Source organism: Chiroxiphia lanceolata, chromosome 9 (assembly GCF_009829145.1).
Source record: "Chiroxiphia lanceolata isolate bChiLan1 chromosome 9, bChiLan1.pri, whole genome shotgun sequence".
Taxonomy (NCBI): Eukaryota; Metazoa; Chordata; class Aves; order Passeriformes; family Pipridae; genus Chiroxiphia; species Chiroxiphia lanceolata.
Window position 1 is genome coordinate 13061254 of NC_045645.1, and position 26851 is coordinate 13088104.

Sequence of the window (26851 nt, forward strand, 5' to 3'; positions counted from 1 at the left end):
GGAAGTGACCCACAGGATCACTAAGTCCAGCTTGTAACACAGAACATCCCATTCCACGGAATATGACAATGTTGATAACATGGGGGTTTTTATAAAGATTGGAAAATTAAGCCCTAAACTGTCTGAATTAGAGCAAAACGAGCCATTCTGTTACCTTTGGAAGCAAAAAGAGTGTCCTTCCTCAGTATTTTTATTGTCTTTTTTCAATTTATCACAGATCATAGAATCACAGACTGGTTTGGGTTGGAAAGGACCTTAAAGATCTCCTCATTCCCCCCCCTGCCATGGGCAGGGCTGATCCCTGATACATATTATAATCACAGTTTATTGATTTAAACACAAACTCGATAAAGGGCACGAAAAAAGGAATAAAACAGCAAAGGTTTTATGAGAGAGAGAAAAAAAAACCAACCCTCATTTTCATTCTGGTGAATGAGCTGCGGGTTTTTCATTCTCCCAGTTCTGTGGAGTTCACCAGACGTGCGGGGCTGGTTTGAAAGCTCACAGTGACGTCAATGGAGCAGTGAAATGAGAGCAGCACCCGGCACAGGGCGACAGCTCCGGCACAGCCATCCATCCCCACCCTGGCACCGCTCCAACCCCGCCACTTCCAGTGCCAGCACCTCCTCAGGACTCGGGGAATAATTATTTTCCTTCGTTACAATTAACAAATAGTGAGATTAAAACCTGCAGCTGGCAAATGTATTAAAGAGCTGAAGCTCTTCGCTAAATTCTGGAAGTTTCAAAATCAAATTGCAAAGTAACACGATTGTTGTTTGGCTTATAAAGGGATTTATCAATCATTTTACAGGGTCTGTTCCCCCCCCCCCCCCGATTACTTGTATGGTTTTGTTGCTTTTTTTATGTAGCTCTCAGTATAAATTCTAGGACATAAAATGCCTGCGAGCTTTAATAGCAGTTTATCTTTTTTTAGCTTTTTTTTTTTTTAAGGAAAGCATACGAAAACGTGTTAATTGTATCAGTCCAACTGTTAAAGCTGAAAACAGTAGGAAATCAACTCATGACACTGAGCCGACGAATTCCTGCTGTGTGCTGGGAAGCCACATGTCCTCATGCCACAGCACCTTTGGTTTACAGGGATTGTCCCAGTTCATCCAGCCCTTCTTGTTCCAGATGTTAAATCTGGCTGTGAGAGCACAGGACAGCATCTCCTCAGCCCCCGTGGAGCACAGGAGGGGCAGACACTGGGAGAAACAGGAATCGGGGTGGAAATGTGGTGATGGCCAGGGTGAGGTCTCAGGGCATGGCAGGGAAGGGGAGGATTTATGTAGGAAAAAATAAAATAATCTTAACTCTCTGTAGCACTATTAAAAACTAAACTCTCAAGCTTCTACACATTGGTGATGGGGGAAGTACAAAAAGCAGAGACACAGAACTGTGCTCAGAGGTCGGAGTGCAGGGAACAGCATCAGGAGACCTCTGCAAGCCAGGGGAGTACCCAGTGGATTCCCCCTCCTTAGGATGGACACCACTGCCTTCCCCTCTGAAAGCATTCAAGGGGAATCATGGAATCCTGGAATGGTTTGGGTTGTGAATGACCTCAAAGGCCATCTCATTCCCCCCTCTTCCATGGGCAGGAACACCTTCCACTAGACCAGGTTGCTCCTGGCTTTCCCCTGGGGCTCCTTGTTGGATTCCTCTGGGACTGGGAACAGCCCAGCACTAAAAAGGCTCCAGTTAGTGCCCCATGTGCTTGGATTTGCTTTCAAAAGACCATCAGTGAGTCAATTGTGAGTGTTTGTCTCGGGAAAAGGCTGATCCCTGACTAACACTGCCTAGGCACTCCTGCCAAGTTTAAAATGAAACCTTTAAAGCAAGAGCCTGAAACAGAAAACAAAAGTGAAAATCAAACACAGCCCCCTGCAGCCAGAGACAGAGCAGGTGTTACTGTGGGCACAACAGCTTTTCCACAGTTTTATTCTTGAAATCAGCTCAGTAGTTTTTGCAAGAACAGATTCCATCCTGAGCAAGGTGAGCTTGGCCCAGCTGCAGCCAAATCTGGTCCCTGGTTTTTCAATGGGAAATTTTAACGAATTTTTGCTGTGTGTCTCCCTCCAAGGTGTTTATACCTCTGTGTTAACCCCAAATAAACTTTAGCAATTAATGCAAGTATTTACAACAACAAAATTTAACTTGGCTAATTCTGTAATGTTTAACATAATTCTGAAACTTTATAAAAACTCCCACAATTTCTCTTTTATAATTGAAGACTCCCTATATTTCCTTTCTCTGTCTATTTATGTGTTTGCCTGGATTAAACATGAGCATGAAACTTGTGTTTGTAATGCAAGCATCAGATGTGGACTTTGGTATTGAGATGATTCCCTTCCACCTCTCACTTAGCTTTCCAGGGAGCTGCTGGACCACTCACAGCATCTCCAACAGGGGTTGGGGGGGCTCTGTTTAATGCCCCATGCTGTGCCCCCATGTTTGCTGTGAAAAAGTGATACTCAGGTGTTCCCTAATCCCTGAAGGCTCAAGGATATTCCAACCTCACATTTGTCCATATGTTTTCTTAGATGAAAGCAATAGGTGTAGGGCTGTTGGTGGAATAAGTGTGAATTGATCCAAAAGGCTTGATTTCTTTAGAAAATGTTTTTTGAAACCATAGATAAAGCATAGTAGCTCAATAATAAAAACTCCTGGAATTAATGTATCGTTTGATGGTTTAAGTAATGCGGTTTTGAGGTAGGAATATAGACAAAGCAGAGGACTGGAAAAAGCCAATCGATATGTGCTGGTAAAAATGCTCAGATAGTAGTGTGGACTATTGCCTCCACAGGATTAAAATCTGTCATGGACAGCAGCCAATTAAAAGCAGATTTGTCCCATTTAAAGCAGCAGATTCCATGTTCTCTCTCCTGGCTCGGGAGCATTTGGATTTCAGAGGTTTGGCCCACTCTCAAAAGCACCAGCATGAGCAAAACACAGCAGATGTGATTGGTGGGTTTGTTTATAGGAGTCAGAGAATTAGGAGAGGAACTGGATTTGATAGACAGTATATATTTGGCTTTTAGGAGAAATACAACTTGGAGTATTCCAGTTGACTCTCATGATGGGGGAACTCTAATGTGGCCACAAACTGGCTGGGAGCTGAGGAGGAGAGTGGGCGGTCCAGAAGCATCCGTAGAATCCGACAAGGACAGGCTGCTCCAGGGAGCCTATTATTACTTAGCCTGGAGGAATTAATATCTGCAGAGAGATGAGCACAACTCTTGATGTCTAAAGGCTGGAAAAATGACAAATAAATCCTTGGTTTCCTGCATGTTATTCTCAGAGAAGGAGAGGGAGCTGGGAAGGGCAGACAGAGCGTGGAGGTGCTCTGGGTGGGCTGGCAGGAAAGGGGGAATGAGGATGAACCCAGAGATGCTGAGAATAACAGGAGAAATAGTCTGGTAGTCACTGTGCAGTGTGGAAAGGACTGTTTGGTGGAGCAGCCTCGGTATCTAGGGCAGCACTGACGTATTTCCAAGGAAGTCACAGCAGTTTTCAGGAGTTCAGGGTCTGAAGCAGCAGACAAGGCAGATTCAGCTTGACACAGTGGAGAGGGCTGGGGGGGACCTGCAGGAGCAGGATGGACACAGTGCTCCCTGTTAACTGCCCACAGATTCCACCAGTTCTTGGCCTCAGAGAACCTGGAACCAAGTCTGAAATTCCATACATGTATATTCAGTGATTGTGATTTCCAGCCCAGCTCCAGGGACTCGAGCACATGGCTTTACCTGTGAGTTTTTGGGAAGGAGATTGTGCTGTGAGATGAGTGTGGAAGTGCTGGACATGGAGCAGGCAGAGCCTTGGGGGAGTCAGAGGGGAGCCCCGGGACACATCCTGACTGGGGAGGGAATTGCTCATGAGCTCAACATGCCCTGGCCCTGTCTACTGGCACCCAGAAACACCTTGTGCCCTGGGCTGACCCCCAGCATGGGTGGCAGGCATGGGGGGAATTCTGTTCCACTGCCCCACTCAGGTGAGACCCCACCTGCAGAGCTGCCTCCAGCCCTGGAGAACAACAGTAGAAGGACATGGAGCTTCTGGAGCGAGTCCAGAGGAGATCATGGAGATGCTCTGAGGGCTGGAGCCTCTCTGCTCTGGAGACAGGCTGGGAGAGCTGGGGATGTTCAGCCTGAAGAAGAGAAGGCTCCAGGGAGACCTTAGACCCCCTTCCAGTGCCTAAAGGGGCTCCAAGAGAGTTGGAGAGGGACTTTGGGCAAGGGCCTGGAAAGGCAGGACACAGGGAATGTTTTCCCACTGCCAGAGCACAGGGTTACATGGGACATTGGGAAGGAATTCTCCCCTGTGAGGGTGGTGAGGCCCTGGCACAGGTTACCCAGAGAAGCTGTGTCTGCCCCATCCCTGGAAGTGTCCAAGGCCAGGTTGGACGGGGCTTGGAACAACCTGGGATAGTGGAAGGTGTCCCTGTCCATGGCAGGAGGTGGGACTGGATGACTTTTAAAGGTCTCTTCCAACCCAAACCATTCTGGGATTCTATGATAATGCATAAGGAGACGGTTTTTATTCAGCCAAAAAGTAAACTTTTGATGTTGTTAATATTCTTTCAGTGAAAATGTTGTGAAGGTAAAGGCTGCAGATGTACTTTGAGATGTGCATAAATACCAGAAGATGAAAGAACAGAACACTTTTGGAAATGAGGTTGTGAAGTCAGATGGGGAAAGTCCTTTCTTAGTCTTGTCATTCTGTCAGTCACCTCCATGTCTTACGTGGGGCTCTGCCCTACAATTCCAAAGATTTTGGGTATTCACTGAAAATGGCAAACACCACTTTGGTGTGACACATAAGCACAGACAACACCTATAGTGATTCACTATTTTTTGGAGGAAACTGTTGGTGTTTCTTGGAAGCTAATGGAGTAATAGCAGGGCATTTCTATTGTTTCATACTACTTTTTTGTGCTTTTTGGATTAAATTCTATCAAACTTATGCACCATTCTGCTCCAGCTGGTAAGGGATGTATATTTTAATTAACTCATAGAATCACAGACTGATTTGGCTTGAAAAGGACTTTAAAGCCCACCCCATTCCACTCCCTGCCATGGGCAGGGACACCTTACACTAGACCAGGTTGCTCGAAGCCCCATCCAACCTGACCTTGGACACTTCCAGGGATGGGGCAGCCACAGCTTCTCTGGGCAATCTGTGCCAGGGCCTCTCTACCTTCACAGGGAAGAATTCTTTTCCAGTATCCCACCTAACACTGACCTCTGGCAGTGGGAAGCCATTCCCTGTGTTCTATCCAGGCTCTTGTCCAAAGTCCTTGTCCACCTCTTCTGGAGCCTCTTCAGGCAGTGGAAGGGGCTCTAAGTTGTCCCTGGAGCCTTCTCTTCTCCAGGTGAACACCCTCAGCTCTCCTAGCCTAAACAATCTCTTTCTTTTTGGTTACCTGTATCTGATCCCTGGACTTGTTCCCTTATGTTTCTGTGATTCCAGCTGTATTTCTCTCTCTCAGTGATTTTAGCTGCTGTCTGCAGGAGGACTGTTCTGTGCTGTCAGGACCAGAAGTGTGTGATAGGGAATTGTTAACTGAAAAACCCCAGGTTTGGAATATGCTGATTCTAATTCTGATTCTGTGGGATGGGGATCAGAGGCCTTCAGGTTGGGTGTGTCACATTCATTGCATTCCAGTAAAACACTGAGCAGCTTTTGTTTTTATGATATGACCACATAAACCCTGACCCCCCAAATCTGTTTTGTTTAATAGTAAGCCCCTGATGGCTAATTTTGCATGCAGTACACAGAGGAGCATGACTATTCTGGGATATGATCCCAGTAACAGTGGTGAGTCATCAGCTGCAGCAGCAGCAATGATATGAGGAGCTATTTATTACGGCCTCTCTAAGCTGTGAAGTCTTCTAAGCAGTGAGTTCATGTAGAAATTATGTAATTATTCCTCCTGGATGATTTCTCTTATTGGTTTGTAATTACAATATATTCTCAGAACACTTTTGTATTTTAAAATTAAGTCCTCAGAATGACTTAATGAGAGAAGAACTGAGAGATTATATCTCACCTTGTTTATGTTTGTTTTATTTGACTTATCAGTGATACAGTTTTCTACTGTTGTTGCACTAAGTTCACTTTTCTTTGTGAAACTGTTTAGTGCATCATTTACTGGTTTGTACATTTATAAACAAGTGTTTGGGGTAAAATCATCTGGTCTTGGAAACTGGCAGGAGGGGAATTCCATGTAGGAGTTTCACAGATTGTTTCTTGGGTGGGAGAACAGCTGGATCAAGATGGGCTTTAAGGTCCCTTCCAACCCAGATCATTCTGGGATTCTGTGATTCAGTGATATCTGGAATTTTTTACAAACCTGGAGAGAACAGCTTTCTTCACTTTCTGAATGAGCAAGCCATGTGCCATATCCTGGAGCAGGACTTATTTCCTTGTAGTACCTGGCTTGTTTCTGGTCACATCAGCCAGAGCTTGTTAGTGATGACTTCAGGTGAAAGGAGAACAAGGCATCCGAATTCACTTGGGTAATGGTTTGATTCCCTGCCACGTTTCTAAGACTCAATCCTTGTGCTTTCTGTGTGTCTTTGGAACACCAGGGAATTTGTTTTGACATTGTCATACATTGGGTACACAAAGGCAAAAGGTCTTGATCCCTGCACAGTCTATCTCAGAATCACAGACTGGTGTGGGTTGGGAGGGACTTCAAGCTCATGTCATTCCAACCCCCTGCCGTGGTCAGGGTCACCTTCCACTAGACCAGGTTGCTCTAAGCCCCATCCAGCCTGGTCATATTCCCCCCACTGTCTCTGCCCGCCTGAAATGTTGAGGTGCACTTGTTAATTGGTAGCTGAGAGACAGCCTTGTCCATGCAAAGCTGCCATAGCACTGAGATGGATTTTTTTGTCTTTGCCTAGAGCTGAAAAGTGAAAAAAAAAGCCTCACACTAGACTTCAAAGCAGCCCATGTTCCTGTTGGTACCTCTGGGAACAGGAGATGCTTTCATGCTGCCCCACCTGAAATCCCCCTGTGAGCTGAGCCACAGCATATCCAAGAAGTACATTTTGAGGTGTAGACAGGGACCTTCCCAACTAAAATTTTATTGGCAGTTTTGTCATCCACAGGGAGCAGGTCTGGGGTGTTTTGGCGTAATCTGACTGCATACAAGGTGGAGCAGGAAGTAGTTTCCCTGTAGATTAGTGTCTTTAGTACAGAATATATTTTGCAGTGATTCAAAGGCTGTAGATTAAAAAGAAAACTAAAGAAATAAACCTGTTATGTCTTGCACAGATGCTGAGGGGAGGCAGAGGCAGCTGGGTGCAAACAGGGCACCTAGTCAATGAGGCTGGAGAATTTGGCCCCAAAATTCTCCTGAGATTGGAGGAAGGAGCAATGGTGCAGCACTCTGCTAATCAGAGGCTCCACACTCTTGGTTTTCTGAGGGGTTAGATAAATATGTCTTAGATTTAATCACTATTTAAAAGAGAAAAAAGCCATGCCCTTCTATTTATAATCTTTTCCTTAGAACTGTACCATAAACTCATCATAGCCTGAACATTTCAAAAGTTATACAGAAGGTGAGCTAGCAAGGCTCTTAAAAAATTCTAAACCACACTTTACTGTCCAGTTATCTTATGTAAGTCTATTGTATTTACACTGATCTTATATAATTTTGTTTTAATTTTAATTATATGAAATTTCTGTTCAGTTTTTAGCTCTCCTTTAGGAATAGACATTTAAAGATGATTTAGCAGTAAGTTTGAAAGGAGAGATTAATTAAAATACAAAGGTGGTGGTGAAACAGGTCTGTTTCTTAGGTACATCATTCAAGCTCCTATTGGATATTAGAAATTAGACAACATTTTTTTTTCCCAAGATCAAGAAGAATCACGAAATCATTAAGATTGGAAAAGCCCTGTGAGACCATCAAGTCCAGCCACTCCCCAGCACTGCCAAGGCCTCCACTGCCCTATGTTCTCAAGTGCCACATCCACATGGCTTTTAAATCCCTCCAGGGATGGGGACTCCACCACCTCCCTGGGCAACCTCTTCCAATGCCTGACCACCCTTTCTCTGAAGAAATTCCTCCTGATGTCCAACCTGAACCTCCCCTGGCATGACATAAGGCTGTTTCCTCTTGTCCTGTCCCTTGTTCCCTGGGAGCAGAGCCCGACCGCCACCTGGCTCTACCCTCCTGTCAAGGAGTTGCAGAGAGTGAGAAGGTCCCCCCTGAGCCTCCTTTCCTCCAGGCTGAGCCTCCCCAGCTCCCTCAGCCACTCCTGGTGCTCCAGACCCTTCCCCAGCTCCATTCCCTTCTCTGGAAAGTTAATGCAGCAGATTTCTGGATCAAAGCCTTCAGTGTGGTGCCACAGTAAGGTGTAAGCTGAAGGTCTGGATTGCAGCAGTATCTATAGGGTGAATAAGGAATGAGCTCTCCCAGTCCTGATGGTCTCAGAATCCCTGATCCTGGCTCTTGTTCTTTCGGGAACCGTTCCATCCACAAGCCCCTTATGCAGCATGCAGAGTCTGGCCTTGGGATCAATGGCTCAGTGTCCCCTGCCCACCTATGTCCCTGCAGTGGGGCCAGCTCAGCTCCATAAATCCCTGGAAAACCTGCCTTGCTTGGCCTCGGATGAACATTGTGCTGGGTGAGAGCAGGGAGGGGGAGAGGGCCCATCCACGGGAGGGCTGAGCCCTGGAAAAACTTTACCGTAAAAACACCCAGGGAAAGATACTGAAGCAGCTGGAGGAAGTGCAGGCAGGGATTTCTTATAAATCATCTTTGTGTCTGCTAAAAGGAGAATTCCCGCACACGTCAGCTGTTCCCGACTCTGGCGAGAGCCCCGGGGGCGTTGGAGCTGGGTGACATCACAAGGAGAAGGAATGAATTCACACGGAGGGTGACGCCAGGGAACTAAATTCCTGGGTTTGCCAGCTGAGTTGTGCCTGGCAAAGCGGAGCAGGGAAAGGCAGAGCACCAGGAGAGGTTTGATAAGTGTCTTAGTTGTGATCTGAGTCCTGTTTTGGGGCCAAGAGCTTCCTGGTGTCCTAAACAAATGTTTCCTGTTAACCCTTTCTGAGGATGAAGAGCAGAAGGGAAGGTGCTGGTTTTGTGCACTGTCCACACCAGTCTTGGTGTTGGGCCAAGTTGTCCAGTCCCCTGTGATCACCTTGATAGGGCCATCGAGCTCCCAGTGTTATACAAGACCATAACTGGGGAGAGCAGCTTGATTCCATCTGTTTGCAGTTAGAGACACTTATGAGAACAGAGATTTACTGGGGAAAACAGCAGTGAAGGAGATGCTGTAGCTCACCATGTAAAGTGCATAAAAGGACTTTCTGGGAAGAGAATAAATATTGGCTGAAGGAATAGACATCTGTGAGTGAAGGTTTGAAGTGGGTCTATATTGAATGTCCTAGTTTCACTCACATCACAAAAGGCTCCCTACATTTTTTCATCCATAAAGATAGTAAATTGTTTGGAGTGGAATCTGGAAGAACAAGCTGACCCTCTTTTGCTTTACTACATTAAAATTATACAGTGTTTTAAGAACTATTCTATTAAACTCTACACTCACAGCTGCTCTCCCAGCCCACTTTTAGCTCCAGTAAATCTAATAACTCATGCAATATTATACATTTATTTCATATGAAAAGTATTAGGAACTAGATTCTAGGAAAAAGACTGTTTTCATGAGGAAATGCAGAAAACTGTGAAAGCCCTAGCGAAGATATCACCTTCCACCTGTCAGTACAACAGTGTGTGGAAGGATGAATAGTGTGCAGCTAATGTATGTCAGAACATTCCTAATGCAGGCTGGAAGGTGCTGGGGCTGCAGGGATGCACAGGCAGAGGGGGAACGTTTCATAGAGTTGTGGAATGGTTTTGGGTTGGAAGGGACCTTAAAAGACCATCTTGTCCCATCACCGTGCCACGAGCAGGGACCCTTCCACTAGACCAAGTTGCTCCAAGCCCCATCCAACCTGGTCTTGGACACTTCCAGGGATGGGGCAGCCACAGCTTCTCTGGGCAATCTGTGCCAGGGCATCTCCACCCTTACAGATGAGAATTCCTTCCCAATATCCCATCTAACCCTGCCCCCTGGCAATGGGAAGCCAATCTCCCTTGTCCTGTTCCTCCAGGCCCTTGTCCAAAGTCCCTCTCCAGCTCTCCTGGAGCCTTTTTAGGCACTGGAAGGGGCTCTAAGTTGTCCCTGAAGCCTTCTCTTCTCCAGGTGAACACCCCCAGCTCTCCCAGCCTGTCTCCAGAGCAGAGGAGCTCCAGCCCTCGGAGCATCTCCATGGCCCTTTATAGAATACGGGATGGAGTTTGTGAGTATCGACCAGCCCCCTCACATAACACTTTCCTGTCCTTGTCAGCACTCCCATTCATCCATCAATAACTCTGCAATTCCATCCTCCTCCTCAGAAGAGGTGTAATTTGTCAGGACTGGTGCTGCAGAGCTGAGTCCAAGGTAGCAAGCTCCCGTGCCAGGGAGCCAAGGCCATGGCACAGCTCCTGCAAGCTCACAGTTGGGGACTGCACAGCAGCCAAGATTTCCACACCAAATTCTGTATGTCTTTGCTTCTCTGAGTTTAAGTTGTGAACTTCCAGTCGCACATTTTTATGTAATTTAATATCTTTTCCGTGGCTTCATTTTCTCTTCTGATATTAAAAAAAGAAAAGGAAAAGCTCTCCTGGGCATGAATGAGGATTTATGTAATAGGTTGCAATGGCTCCATCAAAGCCATTGTGCTCTGTCTTGTGAATATCTATTTAATCAGTGGTTTTAAAAGACCTTATTTGTGCTAAGTGATTTTTCTTTCTTAGACTGCAGCAAGAATCTCCTACTCTTCTGGAGACAGAGTGCAGCCAGTGCAGCTACTCTGGGCTTGAATGGCACTATTGAACCAGCTTTGTGCTGGCAAGAGGTTCAAGTACCAGAGACGCTATTCAGATGATTATGGAGCTGGTGCAGGAGTTAGGGAAGGAGCACTGCAGGATGCTGCTTCTCTGATGAAGTGCTGGGGTGTGTTAACCGATCTATTACACTCAAGTCAATAAGGAACTTGGTTGTGCTTGCATCTTCTACACTACAGATTTGCTGGAGAAGCTGTATGGGTGGCCTCTGTAATTTAGAAGTTAGGCCAACTCTTGATGTCTTGGCACCCAGGAGGTTTCAGCCCCTGCTCCCAGGGAGAATTTTACTCCATCAACCCTCAAAGAGCTGCCCTCACTGTGCAGGTCAGAGCACTGTGCAGTGAAGCCACCACTGGGCCAGAGTGTGGGAGAGTCATGGGGGGATGAGGCTCACCAACGTGTCCATAGTTGTGTTCTCAGTTCTCAGGCTGTCTCGGTGGTCACTGACTTTTTGCTTCCACCTCACCCAAGGCAATGAAAAGGGCTGGGAGTTCATTCTAGCTTTGCTCACTGAGACAAGTGGAACCCACAAGTATAAGTTTAGGCAGAATTTGGGATTTGTGTGTGGCGAGTTAACAGCTCGCATAGAAACGTTGATGTTTTTAGCTTAAATCACAGAACATTTCTTAAAACAGTAAAGTAAAAAGCCGTCGTGGATAAGATGTTCTGACCCATAATAACTCTTTGCACCTCAGCAGGGTGACTCCTGCACGGCCTCACAGCCTGGCACAGGCTGTTTTCTCCTCTGCTCCGTGTCACTGAACATGCTGCACAGTCTTGCCCAATTAAAGCAGAACCTTGGCAGAAAGCAAAAATCACCAACCATTTAGGGCTGAGTGCTCAGCACAGAAGGGCTTGACACTAGGGTTTTGTTCCCTGTTGCCTCCCCTGCCACCCTGCTATCTTGTTTGCTCTTCACATGACTGGCCATCAGGCCCTTGATATCTGTGTGGCATTTGATGTCCCCTCGGTCAGATGTTGTGCTGGGTGACGCCAGGGCACTATTATAGGGTGTCACATTTTATCCTGGCTGAGCCATATCCAGAGAATACCCGTTGTTTGCCTCCCACTCTGGCTCTGTGATCTTGATCGTTCCCAGACGCTGCCGGAGGCTGGCAGACGGGTGGCACACAGGACCTCGCTCTGGGACTGATTGGTTTCTTGGCCATCATCCAGTTCCAAGCACATCAACACATTTGCAGAAAGATTTTCCTAACCCGAAAACTCAGGGCTGGCCTGAGCTCTTCCGTGAAGGACGGAAGGAGACGGATTTCTGCTGGAGTTCAGTAAAAGCCTAGATGGGGAAAAGTTTCAAGAGCCACATCTTGGCTTGGGCTAGAGAAGACAAGAGGCCTGAGATGGGGTGGGAGGGGGTGCACTGGACCTAAGTCTCCTTCTAGGTTCCTGCTGGGATTTAATCTCAGCTCGAACAGGCTAATTTAAATTCATCTTTCCAACCGAAATGATATGGTTGGCAGCGATTTAGCATGGGAAGCTTTGCTGCAAGCAGACAAAGGGTTAACACCTTGTTGGGTGCTGAGTTGCAGGAAAAAGGCTTCCTTCTGCAGCTTGTAGAGTTATTGACCTGAAAAGCTGTATCGAGCACACACTGCTGGGCTCAGCCCCGCAGGAGGTGTTGGTGTGCACAGGGTGTTTGTTCAGAGCCCTGGCATCGCTGGGGCCTGGGGTGCTGCAGCCCTGCCTGCCCTGCCTGCCCCTCCTGCCACCCCAGTGTCCCCCCATCCAGCCCCTCATCAGGGCTTTCAGCAGCTCCTCAATAGTTGTGGGTGTTTTCACAGAAACATAGAATCATTAGGGTTGGAAGGGACCTCTGGAGATCATCCGATCCAGCCTCCCTGCCCAGGCAGAGTCACCTGGAAAAGGTGACACAGGAACATGTCCAGGTGGGATTGGAATGTCTCCAGAGAGGGAGGCTCCACGCCCTACCTGGGCAGCTGTTCCTGTGCTCTGCCACCCTTTATGGAAAGAAGTTCTTACTTCTGTTGAGGTGATACTGCTTGTGTTTTAGTTTATGGCCATTGCTTCTTGTCCTGTCATTGGGCACCACTGAACAGAGCCTGGCACCATCTCTTTCAGCAGCTCCTTACTGGCTTCAGGTGTTCTCAGCAGCTCCTCACTAGTTCCAGGTACTTTCAGCAGCTCCTCACTAATTTCAGTTGTTTTCAGCAACTCCTCTCTAGTTTCAGGTGTTTTCTCTCCCCTGTTTCATCCATGAAATCAAACATTTCTTCCTTCCCCTTGGAGTAACCCATCACTGTATACTCTTCCCAGGTTTTGCCACAGTGAATGTTTTCACACAATGAGTCAATATTTTTAAATGGATCCATTTTGCCCATTGATCACCTCTGCCCACTCATACTTTGTTAGCTCAGGCCAAACCTTTATCAATACCCTGAAATACCCAGGATGTCTCAATTCTATTAGCTCAAGAATGGAGCTTTTACTGTGATGACGCAAATCTTTACTATCAGATGTAATGATTTTGTGCCAGGCCTACACATTTGTGCTTATTCACACTGAAAACTTCACCTTCTCTGTTATTAAATGGTAATCAATTGTGGCAAGTGCTCTGCTCGTATTTCTTCCAAATCTCCCAGTCACTGTGGCTGCGTTGTTTGATGCTCCTGGACTTGTTGACTTATAGCTGCATTTCAGATATTGATAGTTTTGAGCTGAAGTTTGCTCAGTGCCCCCATGTCTCTATTTCTTTTGAACAGTGCAGCTTTATGGTTTGTAGTGACTCCAGTGTTTCCAGCAAGTGATTTTCAACATGAGACAGTTTCTAAGGGATCCTTAATCAAAATGAGCCCTGAAGCAGGTCTTGAGAAGATTTGCAGATTTAGGGAACATAACAGTTATTAAATGATATTTTGGGTGCCAACAGTGCACTATCTGCTTTCACATCAGAGAAATCATTCATTCCCAAGAGACTTTTAGAAGCATAGCACAGAGCAGCTGGTTGAGGTGCAGGAGCCTTTCCAAAGGGCTTCACAGTGCGATGATCACCTGAGGTAGGGCTTGAGCGGGGAGATAATTTAGCAATGAGAAGACACAGACTGTTACAAGCACAAACACGCTCTAGAGGAGTCACATGCTGGTTGTGAAACTGTGTGTAGAGGAAGTGGCAAACTGGGTGTTTCAGCTGCACGTTGGGAACCAGGGATGGAGCAGAGATTCCTGCACTGTGTTGGTGAGAGTGGAAAAACTGGGATGGTGTTGATCCAGGCTCCCAACAAGGGATGACCTGTGTGGACACACCAGGGTTTGGAAGACTTGTTTTGGATGGAGAAGCAAGCTGGAAGGATGCTGGAAAAGTTCAGGGGAAATAAAAACAGATAATGGATATCATATGTGCTGAGTGATAGTGTTTCCCTCCTTCCTGAAGTATCCTGTGCTCAGTAGCTGGCAGTCCTGCAAGGACTCCACCACACCTGGAAAAGCTGAAGCCTTGTGTCTGCTGCATGACCTCACCATTTGGCATAAGCTACGTGAGATGCTGCAGGACTTTTGCCCTGCCTGGCTTTTTAGGCTTGTAGTCACCACTTTAGAAGGTTTTATTCTTGCTGCCCACCATCTCTATCTTCTCTTCATGTTGTGGAAGGTTTCCCTTCTGCTAAATCCAGTTTGCTGTCCTGAATGATTAAAGCTTATTGCAGAGCATGTGACTTAATGGCAGAAAATATAAATCTGTGGCTTAACTTCACCCTCTTCTTCCCCCTGTTGTCAAACAGCCAGAGGAGGAAGGGAGGGAGTGTGGGCAGGCAGAGCGTGTCCCTGCCGGTCCCTGCTGAGGTGCACAGGGGTCCCTTCCAGCTCACTGTCATTGGTAAAAATGCAAATTTATGGAAACGCTGTGTAGTGCATGCCCAGGGATGGCAGGCTTTGTATTCACTGCCTCTGCCTGTGCCTCAGCTGAGCCACAGGGTCATCAACGTTATGGGAATGGCAGTGGGGGCAGAGGCCAGGCCGGAGGGTTCTCTACTGGGGTGGTGCAACACGATTTTAAAAACCAATCCCTTCCTTGGATTTTATTTAGACCACAGAACCCCGGACTGGTTTGGGTTGGAAGGGACCTTAAAGTCATCCAGTTCTGCCCCCTGCCATGGGCAGGGAAACCTTCTACTAGACCACTGGAAGGGGCTCTAAGGTCTCCCCAAGAGAAATGTTTAGTGAATTACTCCATTAGTTCCACCAGCAATAACATCAAGTCAGTGTTTACCCCCCAGCACTCCCACAGGAAAGCTGTTTAGTGATCTGTCTGCTCTCGAGGCAAAAAATTTTTCTCTGATATCCAGCCTCAGTTTATTTATGTCCATTTTATGCCCATTTGTTCTTACGCCAGCTTGAAGATCCCTTCTTCTCCTCTGGCCTTTGCTTTTGGCTCACATGTGGGCAGGGCATCACCCCTCCACAGGGGGAGCAGCAGGTTCCTGATCCCCTTTCTGGTCCATGTGCCAAACCTCTCAGACAGAGCAAACACAGGACTTTCTGTCAAAGGGCCAGGTTTTTCCATCCTTGATATTTTTCCCTCAAATAGTATCAGTTGGCAGATGCTCATGATTTGGATGAGGCAACTTTTGCATTGAGCTTTTGCTGGGCCTCAAATGATCAATAAGAGCTATAAAAAAGATTGCCCTTGGAATCACATCAGTGTGCTCTGACATTTGCTATTGCAGTGTCCTTTCCTATGGATATAAAAGATGGAGAGTGCAGACATTTGAAAGATGTGAAGCAAGTAAAATTTTGCTGAAATGTACTCAGCTGGATTAATTATTTTAGGAGGCCTGAGTCTCCAAAGGATTTAATGATCTCAGTATCATCTTAGGACATTTCACTGTCTTTTTGCTGACAGGCCACACAGATCTCAATTATGGATATAAATCCAAAAACCAGGTCAAATAATTATTCAAGTGGGAAGACTGGGTGCATTTCTGAGCACAGCAGCTTTCCACATGCCCACCGTTGGGTGCTGTGGATGGGCTGAGGGGAGTTTAAAACATTAGTGCAGAAAAACTGTGAGTCTTCCAACTCAAAGGCTGTCTGTGCTCTCCGTTCAGCTCAGGTAAAATGGAAAACTCTGTGGTCTGTATAAGTGGTTAAAATGGTTATCACTTTATCCCTGTCCCCAGCTTGTGTGACAGCAGGTGAGAACAGCTCTGTGATGTGCAGCTGGTGCCTGTTTGGTGCTGGATGGAGCTGTGGCAGAGCTGTGGCAGAGCAAAGCAACTCACTCTGAGCTTCCCAGCCTGTTTGAAAAGGCAAAAGTGCCTCTTGGCATCATGCTAGGAGATCCTCTCTTTAAGGGCAGGCTGAAGTAAAGCATGACTCTGGCTGACAGGTTTCTGATGCTCTGGTTCCATACAGATACGGAAATGCTTTCCTGCGTGCTGGAAGCAGAGGTCATTTGCTGGACCACACCCTTGAGAGCCGTGCTGATGGTCTGCCTTTGCCATCAGGGCACTGTGTGCTTTGGGAAGAGAGTTAAGTGCAAATTACACTTAAAAGGTATATGAGATACTTGAAGACACATTGATAAAAGATGCAATGTAGGACTGTAATTCCCCTTTTGTTACCAGTAATATCCTGGTGGAGAATGGGCAAGGCTGGACCCTGTGTCCCCACTTGCTGGGTGGAATTGCCCACCCCAAGATGATTTGGGGCAGGGAGCAGGGCTTGTCTGTAGGCACAAGTGCTGTAGGGTGTCCTGGGCCCCCACCAGAGGCACTGGGATCACCTGCAACCCTGCATTGGGGTCTCCATCACTTGAGCCAGGCTGCTGAGGGCAGCCTCCTCCATGGGAGGCAACATCCATGTGCTGTGCATTGGAAAAGAGAGTCTGTAGAATGTTATGGGGCTTGGATGGAGCTGTAAAAGCTGAACTGATGCTGAACAGAGCAGAACAGCTGGGCCAGACTGGAATAAACACTGTCCCATAACTTAAATGTAAACATCTGCATGTAAACTTGAATGTAAAGCTCTGTGTTTCACAGAGCAGGTGATGCCAAAATCCAGTGACTGTCTGGAGCACCGTGCTGTCCCTGTGCCACCTCTACCACTGGCCACAAGCATGTGACTGGCCAGCACCTTCTCAGCAGGGAAAAAGTGGTAGTTTTCCCCTTGGCAAGACCCAGCCGGGCCCTTCAGCACAGCAGAACCACAACCCATGTGCCAGACGTTTGGTCCTGGTGAGCTGTGGGCAGGTAGAGGATGCTGGGCAGGAACACCTGGAAGGTGAGGAGAAGAGCTGCGTAAGTGCTTCACAGGGAGGGTTATCATGGAATCCTGGAATGGGCTGGATTGGAAGGGACCTTAAAGTTCAACTCATTCCACCCGCTGCCATGGGCAGGAACACCTTCCACTATTCCAGGTTGCTCCAAGCCCTGTCCAACCTGGCCTTGGACACTTCCAGGGATGGGGCAGCCATAGCTTCTCTGGGTAACCTGTGCCAGTAATAGCTTGTTAATACCTTGGCTGGGGCAGCAGTGGTAGGAAGGAAAGCAGCTACTCCAGCAATTGTTAGCTGGAATCTTTTCAGAAGGAAAAAGCCCTTAGGAAGTGGCATTGCTCTCTGTTCTGGGAGTGATCACTCGCACACCCATCTGTGTTCCCAAGCTCTGGAAGAAAAAATAGAGTGGGGTGTCTGCTGTGTTTGACTATGCCTTGCATTTTCCAGAGATTAATGGCAGTGAACCATAGGAAGAGGACAAACTAGCCCAGGATGTACATTTGGAAAATTAACAACTGGTTTATAGAATTCAGGAATTCTTCTCTGGGGGACTTAAACAACCCCACAATGTTAGCTTGTTGCAGGATAACGTCAAGCTACTTATCTGTAGTAAACATGAAAAGGATTAAATTTGTTGGAACCTTTCATGCTAAAAGAAAATCCCAACTAATTTTTACCTCCCTCTGCACTTTTCCAACCATCTCCCGGAGGCTGTTCCGACATGGCACGAGGTGCAGCTGGCACAGCACAGTGCTGGATGCTGTCCTTGACATTTGCTGCTGTGCAAACCGTGAGCCTCCCCAGGGTGCTGCTGATGAGTTCTGCTAGAGAGCTGGGAGGGCTCTGGCTCTGGATACTCATTGTTGTCTTTGAGCTATGCTGAGGATGGATCTGGGGTTGCGAAGGGAGCACCAGCAGCTCTCAGGTCTGTTTTGGGCTCTGAGCGTTGAAATCAGTCAAACTGGCATTCAAAGCCAAGGGCAAGGTAATGATTGTGGCCATGATTATTCTGCCTCCTTTATATGCACTGAACAGGGGAGCTGCTAGAAAAAGTGGACCATAGAATCACAGAATGGTTTGATTTGGAAGAGACCTTAAAAACCACCTCGTTCCACCCCCCTGCCATGGGCAGGGACACTTCCACTAACTGGATTGCTCCAAGCCCTGTCCAACCTGGCCTTGAACTTTTATATTTGGAGATTACAAAGTCAAGTAAACATATAGTTTTGCTTTTTGATACATGCAGAGGCTTAATTACATGTTTAGCAGCAGATGACAGTTTATGTTACAAACACTTCAGAAGCTCTGCTGTGTTCTGTGCCAGGAAGCTGTGATACAGTGTTGGGGAGGGGCTGCAGGGGGCTGGTGGCTCTACATTGGGCGGCTCAGGGGTTCATGCTCTGGAGATCACAGAATCCCAGAGTGGTTTGGGTTGGAAGGGCCCTTAAAGATCAACTCATTCCACCCCCTGCTATGGGCAAGTTGCTCCAAACCCTGTCCAACCTGGCCTTGGACACTCCAGGGATGGGGCAGACACAGCTTCTCTGGGCAACCTGTGCCAGGGCCTCACCACCCTCACAGGGAAGGATTCCTTCCCAATATCCCACTTAACCCTGTCCTCTGTCAGTGGGAAGCCATTCCCCCTTGTCCTGTCCCTCCAGGCCCTTGTATAAAGTCCCTCTCCAGCTCTCTTGGAGTCCCTTTAGGCACTGGAAGAGGGTCTAAGGTCTCCCTGGAGCCTTCTCCTCTCCAGGTGAACACCCCCAGCTCTCCCAACCTGTCCCCAGAATAGAGGGGCTCCAGCCCTTGGAGCATCTCTGTGGCTTCCTCTGGACTTGCTCCAGCAGCTCCACATCTTTCTGGTGTTGTTCCTCAGAGCTGGAGGCAGCACTGCAGGTTGGGTCTCACCTGGATAAAAAAGTTAGGAACAACATGATGGACAAACCTAGCAGAGGGATTTGAACACTTTAGAGTGGCTTTTGAGAGCAACAAGGTTTTCCCCTCGCTGTGAGAAGCTCAGGAGGGGAAGCAGGTCACTGCTACCTGGGGAGCCCTTTTACCTGTGCCAGGCTCTGGCATGCCAATGATGTGTCCAACCCTACTTTATTAAGTGCCGATGGTTTCAAGGCCTTTCCACGTGGAAGATTATTTAGAAAAAGCAGCAAGCTGTTCTCATAATGGGGAACAGGGGCACAGCATTACATAGCAGGGCCAAGCAGTCATGCCTGCATAAGTCCGAGGTGTAAGGAACAGCATTTTTCATTGCTAATGGTGATAAGAATCCTGGTGGATGTCTTGGTGACATACAAGGCTCCAATGATTGTGAGAGGATCTTTATAATTATCAGAGTCTGTCCAAACCTCTGTATTTTGGAAACATATTTGAGACCATCGTAAGGGTGGTACTGTAGTTAGAAGATTGGGAGTAATGTCCTCAGGAATGAGTCTGGGAAGGCAAAGCAGATGGTGAGCCCTCTTGGAGAGTCAGCGCTGTCATCTGCAGGAAAAGTGTCAATTCCCAACATAAACAAGAAAACCACAAGCCTGCCTTGTCTGATGGGCTGAAATGTGTTTGTGTTTCATACTACAGAGCAAACTGTGGGGCTGCACAGCTCTCGTGGAAACCATTTGACTTGCAATGATTATTCAAATGACTCTGAATTACATCCAAATCACAGCACAATCCTATTTTGCAGTCTTTTTGCCAAATTTTGCCACATTCCAAGACTACTCGTGGGCAATGGTAATCCAAAGACAGTATGTTCCCGATGCTGGTGAAGGGTCTGGAGGGGAAGCCATGAGAGGAACAGCTGAGGGCACTTGGCTTGTTCATCCTGGAGGAGAGTGAGGGGAGACTTCATGAGGAGCTGCAGGTTCCTGTCAAGGGGAAGTAAAGGGGCAGCACTGATTTATTCTCTCTAGTGACCAATGACAGGACCAGAGGGAATGGCCTGAAGTTGAGTCAAGAGAGGGTTAGGCTGGATCTTAGGAAAAGGTTCTTCCCCCAGAGGGTGGTTGGGCACTGAACAGGCTCCCCAGGGCAGTGGTTGTGGCACCAAGGCTGACAGAGCTCAAGGAGTGTTTGGACACCACTCTCAGGGACAGGCTGGGATTGTTGGGGTGTCCTGTGCAGGGCCAGGAGTTGGACTGGATGATCCCCGTGGGTTCCTTCAAGCTCAGGATATTCCATGATTCTATGACATTGTAACTGTTACAGTAAAACTGCAGAATTTGGACAGTTGGGGGTTGCTTTTATTAATTTCCTTTGTTTTGCAGAGTGACTCAGGAAAACCTCGCTGTGTTTTGCAGTGATTTCTCCTGGCTCGCCATTGTGTGTCTGTTCATTACCGTTCATTACCGTGTTCACTGTTTGTCACTGTGTCTCAGTCACAGCTTTCCCCAGGTCCAAGGCCAGTGTCCCCTCGCTGCCTGTCGGAGCCAGCTGCAGCTAACTCCTGCCACCTGCTGTCACCTCCTTTCCTCTTCAACTCATTAACATCCTGGTTTATTTAAAAATGCAGAAGGAAAAAGGAGATGGAGCTGTGCCTTTGACCCAGGTCACAGAGCAACAGGGTCCTTCCTATGCCTCCAGCTACTAAAGTGTTCATGCCCTCCAAAGATATTGAAAATCCCCATGACTTAGGTGGGACTTTCTGCAAGTGTGACTCAGGATAGGCCTAGACTAGCAAAGAGCTTGTTTTTATGTTAATGGAGGGAAAGAGAAGAGGTTTTGAGTATCTTCCACCTATCTCAAGGCACAGAGGCCGTGCTCCCCTCTTCCTAAACTTACTTTGCTGCAGAGTAGTTGTCTTTCCAAAGATCCCTCATCAGCCTTGCTCCTGCCTCCTGTCTTCACCTCTTACACACTTTTTAAACCTCTAAAGTGTGGACTTTTTCTCCCAAACCAGTTGCTGATGCCCACCAGTGAGCAGCAGGTATCAAACATTCAGTAGAAGCTCTGCTTGGCTAAATTCTCACATTTAGTTCAGATCTGAATTTCCATTTGTGTCAGTAAACTGAATGTTCCCAACTGATGGTTTTGCAACAATCTTTTGAGTAATCAGAGTTAATTTTCTGAATAGGTATGGAATAATTATTATCTGGCTGTTGTTTGTAGATACCATAGTTACAGGGCTGAGTTTCTTCTGTTGAGTATTCTGTGGGTACAAATAAAGTGTACTTAGCCTGCCTTTGGTAAAAGGGCAGATAACAAAGAGTAAAAGCAAAGAACATTAATTGAGCCATTACCAGTTTCAAGATGCACTTCAGCAGCTGGGTAAGTAAACACTCCAGTGAGGGGTGGTGGATGTAGGAATCTCTTCAGTGTGTACTGTGTTACACTGGTGTCCTACCTTTGCATTTCCAAAGGACCTAAAAATCCTTGCAGGCGTGCTCATGCATTTTTTAATTGCATTACTTAAATGCTTGTTCTCATGCATTTCTTAATTCTGGAGGAACCACATGTGGGACCAAATAGCATGAGACCAAAGTAGTCACCATCTGTCTGCAACCACAAGGAGCAGAGTAACCTCCAGCAGAGCTGGTCTGTCATTGCTGTCGCCAGTTGTTATTTTTTAATACTAATAATTTTTTTAAGCTAATACTTTATCTGCTCCTCCTGCAGCAGTTAAAGCAGAGCTGCAGAGCAGAGGGAGAGCCAGGGCCTTCCCTGCCACTGTGCTGAGGAGATCTTCTGGATTAAAGCACTGGAGGAGGCAGCAGTGGGGAGGGATGGAGAAATTCATGGCAGGGACCACAGCTTGGTATCATAGCCAGGGCCCAGCAGGAGCAATAAATTGGGAGAACATTAGGAATGGGGAGTGGTATGTGGCACTGAGAAGCGAGAACTGAGCTCTCACTGTAAGTGAGGTGAAGCCTCAAAGTTCCAAAGGCAAGAAAATTCATCCTGAATGCAGCCTTATTTCATTTGGCTTCACTGGGGCATGGTCACACATCTGGTATTTATATTAGGTCCAAATGCCCAAGCAAAGGAGGCCAACCTGCTTATTTTCAGGGTTTACGAGGGGTGTCACTTGTTAAAGTGTCCAGGGTGATTTCAGCCACAGATTACAGCAGCCAAGTTACGAAACCTTAAGAAAGTGGGTGTATAATGGAAACGGTGACGGGAGGTTTGGAGTTTTTATTTTTAATTTATTTTTAATCCCAGCTGTTTAAAATTCACTGAACTAATACCTTGAATGGCTAAAACGTGAGCTGTGGCTGGGAAGAGACTTGGGCATCCATCTCACATAACTGCCAAGTTCTTGCCAACTTTGCAAGATTTCAAAAGTTTGTCCCAGAGTGGATGGGGACAGGGCTGGGCTGGAGGGGGGGGGTGTCATGTTGTAGCATCTTTAGTGCCTGTTATGCTTGTAAGGCTTGGAGTGAGATTTGGCAGATGGAACCCCCTGACTTGTGCAAACATCCATGAGGGTGGAGTACGGAGAGCTCCAGAGATTGGTGATGTTGTTTAGAATAATGGAATTCTGGAATGGTTTGGTTGGAAGCTCATCTCGTTACACCCCCCTGCCATGGGCAGGAACACCTTACACTAGACCAGGTTGCTCCAAGCCTCGTCCAGCCTGGCCTTGGACACTTCCAGGGATGGGGCAGCCACAGCTTCTCTGGGCAACCTGTCCCAGGGCCTCGCCACCCTCCCAGGGAGGAATTTCTCCCTAATCTCTAACCTAACCCTGCCCTCTTCAGCTGCTGTGTGTTCATGCTGAGAGCCACAGAAGCTGTGCTGAGCCGAGAGAAATTCAGGCCAAAGGAAGCCTGAGCAGATGCAGCCAGGAAAGAGCCCTCCGGTGTAAATGTTTTATTGTCACGCAGAGTCCTGCTTGATACAATAGAAACATGCCAGCAAGAGGCTGCAGTAAATGCAGCCCTGCATCTCCTGTACTGAGCAAATGACATGGTGTGAGCAATGCAAATGTAACACAGGCACTGAAACACCTGTTTTGGCAGACGTGTGACACACAGTATGTGCTTTGTTCACAGCTTCGATGTGGAAAATGGCCCGTCCCCAGGTCGCAGCCCACTGGACCCGCAGGCCAGCTCCTCGTCAGGACTCGTATTGCACACGACATTCCCAGGCCACAGCCAGCGCCGGGAGTCGTTCCTGTACAGATCCGACAGCGACTACGACTTATCACCAAAGACCATGTCCAGGAACTCTTCTCTCCCAAGTGAACAGTAAGCAGAAATTCGGCTCACTAAGAACTTTACATGGCTGCTATAATCCTCAGAGCTCTGTTAAGAGGACTTATGGGTGGTACACTCATATTTCACAGCTGGAGCACCCAAGACGGGTGGTTTTACAGTCTGCCAAGGCAGATCCAACACCCTCCCCCCATCCCATCCTTAAAACATTCCCATTTTCTCCATTATTTAGCAGAAGAGCTTTCAAATCCATATCCTGAAACAACAGAGAAGTTGTACTGTACTTATATTTACAGTATAGCTCTTCCCCATCCTGTTTAGTGTTAGCAGCTGCTTGCTAGAACTGAGCGCAAAATGAGCCAAGACAGATGGCTGAGCTCAAGAGGATCAATACACACAGAGCCTGGAGCTTAAATGAGTGCCCTGGATTTGCAGCCCTTTATTTTGAAAGGCCCAGTTTAAAGTTTTAAAGTGACCATTAAGCTATAAAAAAGGTGCTCGTAAAAAAAGTTGAGCTGTTGCAAAAGCCCTACAAGTTCTGTCACAAAATGGAGAATTAAATATTAGCAAGATCCATGAGAATTCTCCTGAAAGAGAATATCCCTGCTGTGAGTTAACATGTAGTAAATGTTTACCAAAGTAACCACTCCAGATTATGCAAATGCCATGTTTGGTGTAAACGGTGGATTTAAACAATTGCCCCGTGTTCCCAGCAGTGTGTTGGGGTGGGGGAATCCCATCATTTCCCCCAAACTCATGGCTCCCTTTAGTCGAGTTGTCCATTCCCTGCAGGCATCGAGGCTCCAGCAGCACTTGGGGAAACCAGCACCCCCACACCAACTTGATTTTGACATCAGTGTTGAGACAATTTTAATTAAAATGTAGACTTAGCAGCACTGATACTGACAAGGGATGAGCTCTGTGGCAGCACAGGCAGGGACAATACTCCTTTGGAGGAGTCAAGCAGTGGTGGACACATCTCCAGAGGTGCCCATGGCAGCCTGCAGGCTGTTCTGCCCTTGTTCGGGGGGGATCCTGTTGTTCCTTACGGGATTAATCACATAATTGGTTACAACATTGCTTCAGGAAGACCTCAGAGCCCCTTCCAATGCCTAAAGGGGCTCCAAGAGAGCCCCTTGTTTAGGTTGGAAGAGACCTCTAAGGGCACCAGGTCCCACCCAGCATTGCCTGACAAGGAGTGACAGGACAAGGGGGAATGGCTTCCCACTGCCAGAGGGCAGGGTTAGATGGAACAGTGGGAAGGAATTCTTCCCTGTGAGGGTGGGGAGGCCCTGGCACAGGTTACCCAGAGAAGCTCTGGATGCCCCATTCCTGGAAGTGTCTAAGGCCAGCTTGGAGTAACCTGGTCTAGTGGAAGATGTCCCTGCCCATGGCAAGGGGTGGGACTGGATGGGCTTTAAAATCCCTTCCAACACAAACCATTCCATGATTTGGTTATTCTATACCCCACCATCACTCAGATAGGTAAATCATACTGGATTTTCCATACACACACAATTACTATATGTAATATCACCAAAAAAAATTCCCTCTTATCGATGGTGATGATATATTTTGCTCAGAACTTCTGCTCAAATCTTCCATGATGAAAACAGTCGGACAAAACCCGGCGTCTGAATAACATTAAAGACTGCGACAGAGATCAACAAAAGCCAGGAAATTCAAAGGTGACCTTTCCCCGCACCATTATGTTTTTTTTTCCACCACAGTGCAAGCGAGAGCCTTAACTTTTGAATTTCCTGGCTTTTATTGCCTGGTGTTCCCAATCCGAACACTCGCTCTAGCTGGGTTGTTTTGGATATACACTGTGACCTTTCCATTAGGAGCAACGTTTTATGTGGTGTTGAATAAACGCTGCATGGGTTCGTGTGTTTTTGTGGCATGAGGAAAACACTCATTCCCAGAGGTGAATTTTGCTCTTTTAAAGGGTAAATTTATACATCAATTTATACAATTTCTCCATTTTTTATTAGGCACGGCGACGACCTGATTGTCACACCTTTCGCCCAGGTGAGTTGGTGGCGTATTGGCCTCTAAAACTGTTTTTAAAGCACTAAAGTGAAGAAGGTGACTCCTGTGGTTTTGTCTCCCTCAGGTGCTGGCCAGCCTAAGAAGCGTGAGGAACAACTTCACGCTCCTCACCAATTTACACGGCACCTCCAACAAGTAAGCCTGGCTTTTTAAGTTCCCTTTTTAAGTTCCCTTAAGTTCGCCCGGAGGAGGAGTCGGGGGGGCCGGGCAGGGGCGGCGGAGGCCGGGGAGCGCTGTGCCTGAGGGCTCCTCCATCGCCCCCGCCCGGCTCGCCCGCCGCAGTTTGCACGGGACGCCAGGGGGCGCCATGTCCTCTCCCCTGGTGGCGTCCATCCCCTCAGCCCCTGATGGCGTCAGTCCCTCAGCCCCTCACAGTCTTCACCTCCTCCCCGAGCAGGGAGCGAAGTGTTTCGGCTTGTGTGCTGTGTCTGATGTGCACCTCCAATCTTGGGTTCATTTTTAGGCCCCTCCTCACCGCAAAAAAAGACAATGAGGGGCTGGAGTATGTCCAGAGAAGGGAAAGGAGCTGAGGAAGGGTCTGGAGCAACAGAAGTGGCTGAGAGAGCTGGAGGGGCTCAGTCTGGAGGAAAGGAGGCACAGGCCTTCTCACTCTCTGCAACTCCCTGACAGGAGGGTGAAGCCAGGTGGGGGTTGGGCTCTGCTCCCAGGGAACAAGGGACAGGACGGGGGAAACGGCCTCAAGGTATGCCAGGAGAGGTTTATTTTAATATCATGAAGAATTTCTTCACATAAATTTTTGTCCAGCCCTGGCACAGCTGCCCACGGCAGTGGTGGAGTCCCTGTCCCTCGGGGAATTTAAAAGACGTGTGGATGTGGCTCTTGGGGACATGGTTTAATGGTGGCCTTGGCAGTGATGGGTGGGACCTGGTGATCTTAGAGGTCTCTTCCAACCTAAACAATTCCATGATCTTCCTCACTTTGCCGCCTTGGCTGTCCCAAGTGTTCCACAGGTGCCCAGCTAAGAGCAGAGACATCATCACTGTTCAGTCAAGCCATGGTCCTGCCCTGCATTTCCACCACTGATTCACAAGGGAGTTGTTCATGGCAGATGCCAAGGATGAAGACCCCATGCATAAGGCTCTGGGGACAGCAAGAATTTTCTGGCAGGGCAGGCAACAGTGTCCTGCAGCTCGGCTCCACGGGGGCTGCCCAGGGAACTGGCCTGTGCCACCTACAGCCAGGGATCCCACATCACTTCCTTTGCTCTGAGTGGGGAAGGTGATGCTCTCAGAGAAGAATGTTGGGTTTTGTACCTGCTGAACAGGAGAAACCAAACAAACCCTTTTTTATGCCTTTGTCCGGAACCACTGTTTCCCCTTGCCTATTTATACTGAGCCAGCCATCATCATCTTCTGGCCTGTTTTGCCCCAAGAGAGCTGTTTTGCATGAAACCAACATCATTCATTCCTGGCGATGTTGCCTGCGCACCCACCCATCCCATTTATCCCACCCTGAGACTGG

The 26851-nt window shown here is 47.6% G+C and overlaps 1 protein-coding gene and 2 long non-coding RNA genes across 5 annotated transcripts in view; 1 reads left to right on the plus strand and 2 right to left on the minus strand.

The window, feature by feature from the left end:
• The window catches only part of PDE4B (phosphodiesterase 4B), a 198522-nt gene that overhangs the window by 114371 nt on the left and 57300 nt on the right, over positions 1–26851 (plus strand). For all 3 annotated transcript variants that reach the window (XM_032697262.1, XM_032697263.1, XM_032697264.1), the window contains 3 exons: positions 23156–23350; positions 25312–25348; positions 25434–25504. In XM_032697262.1, the coding sequence (XP_032553153.1) occupies positions 23156–23350; positions 25312–25348; positions 25434–25504 (303 nt within the window). The remainder of the gene's footprint in view (positions 1–23155; positions 23351–25311; positions 25349–25433; positions 25505–26851) is intronic.
• On the minus strand, positions 1544–18666 carry LOC116791349. Its single transcript, XR_004358702.1, has 3 exons — positions 18650–18666; positions 12983–12987; positions 1544–1626 (listed from the first exon to the last, which is right to left on the minus strand). It is a non-coding gene; the product is annotated as an uncharacterized LOC116791349 (long non-coding RNA).
• On the minus strand, positions 3341–8861 carry LOC116791348. The gene is made up of 3 exons (XR_004358701.1): positions 8699–8861; positions 5420–5522; positions 3341–3582 (listed from the first exon to the last, which is right to left on the minus strand). It is a non-coding gene; the product is annotated as an uncharacterized LOC116791348 (long non-coding RNA).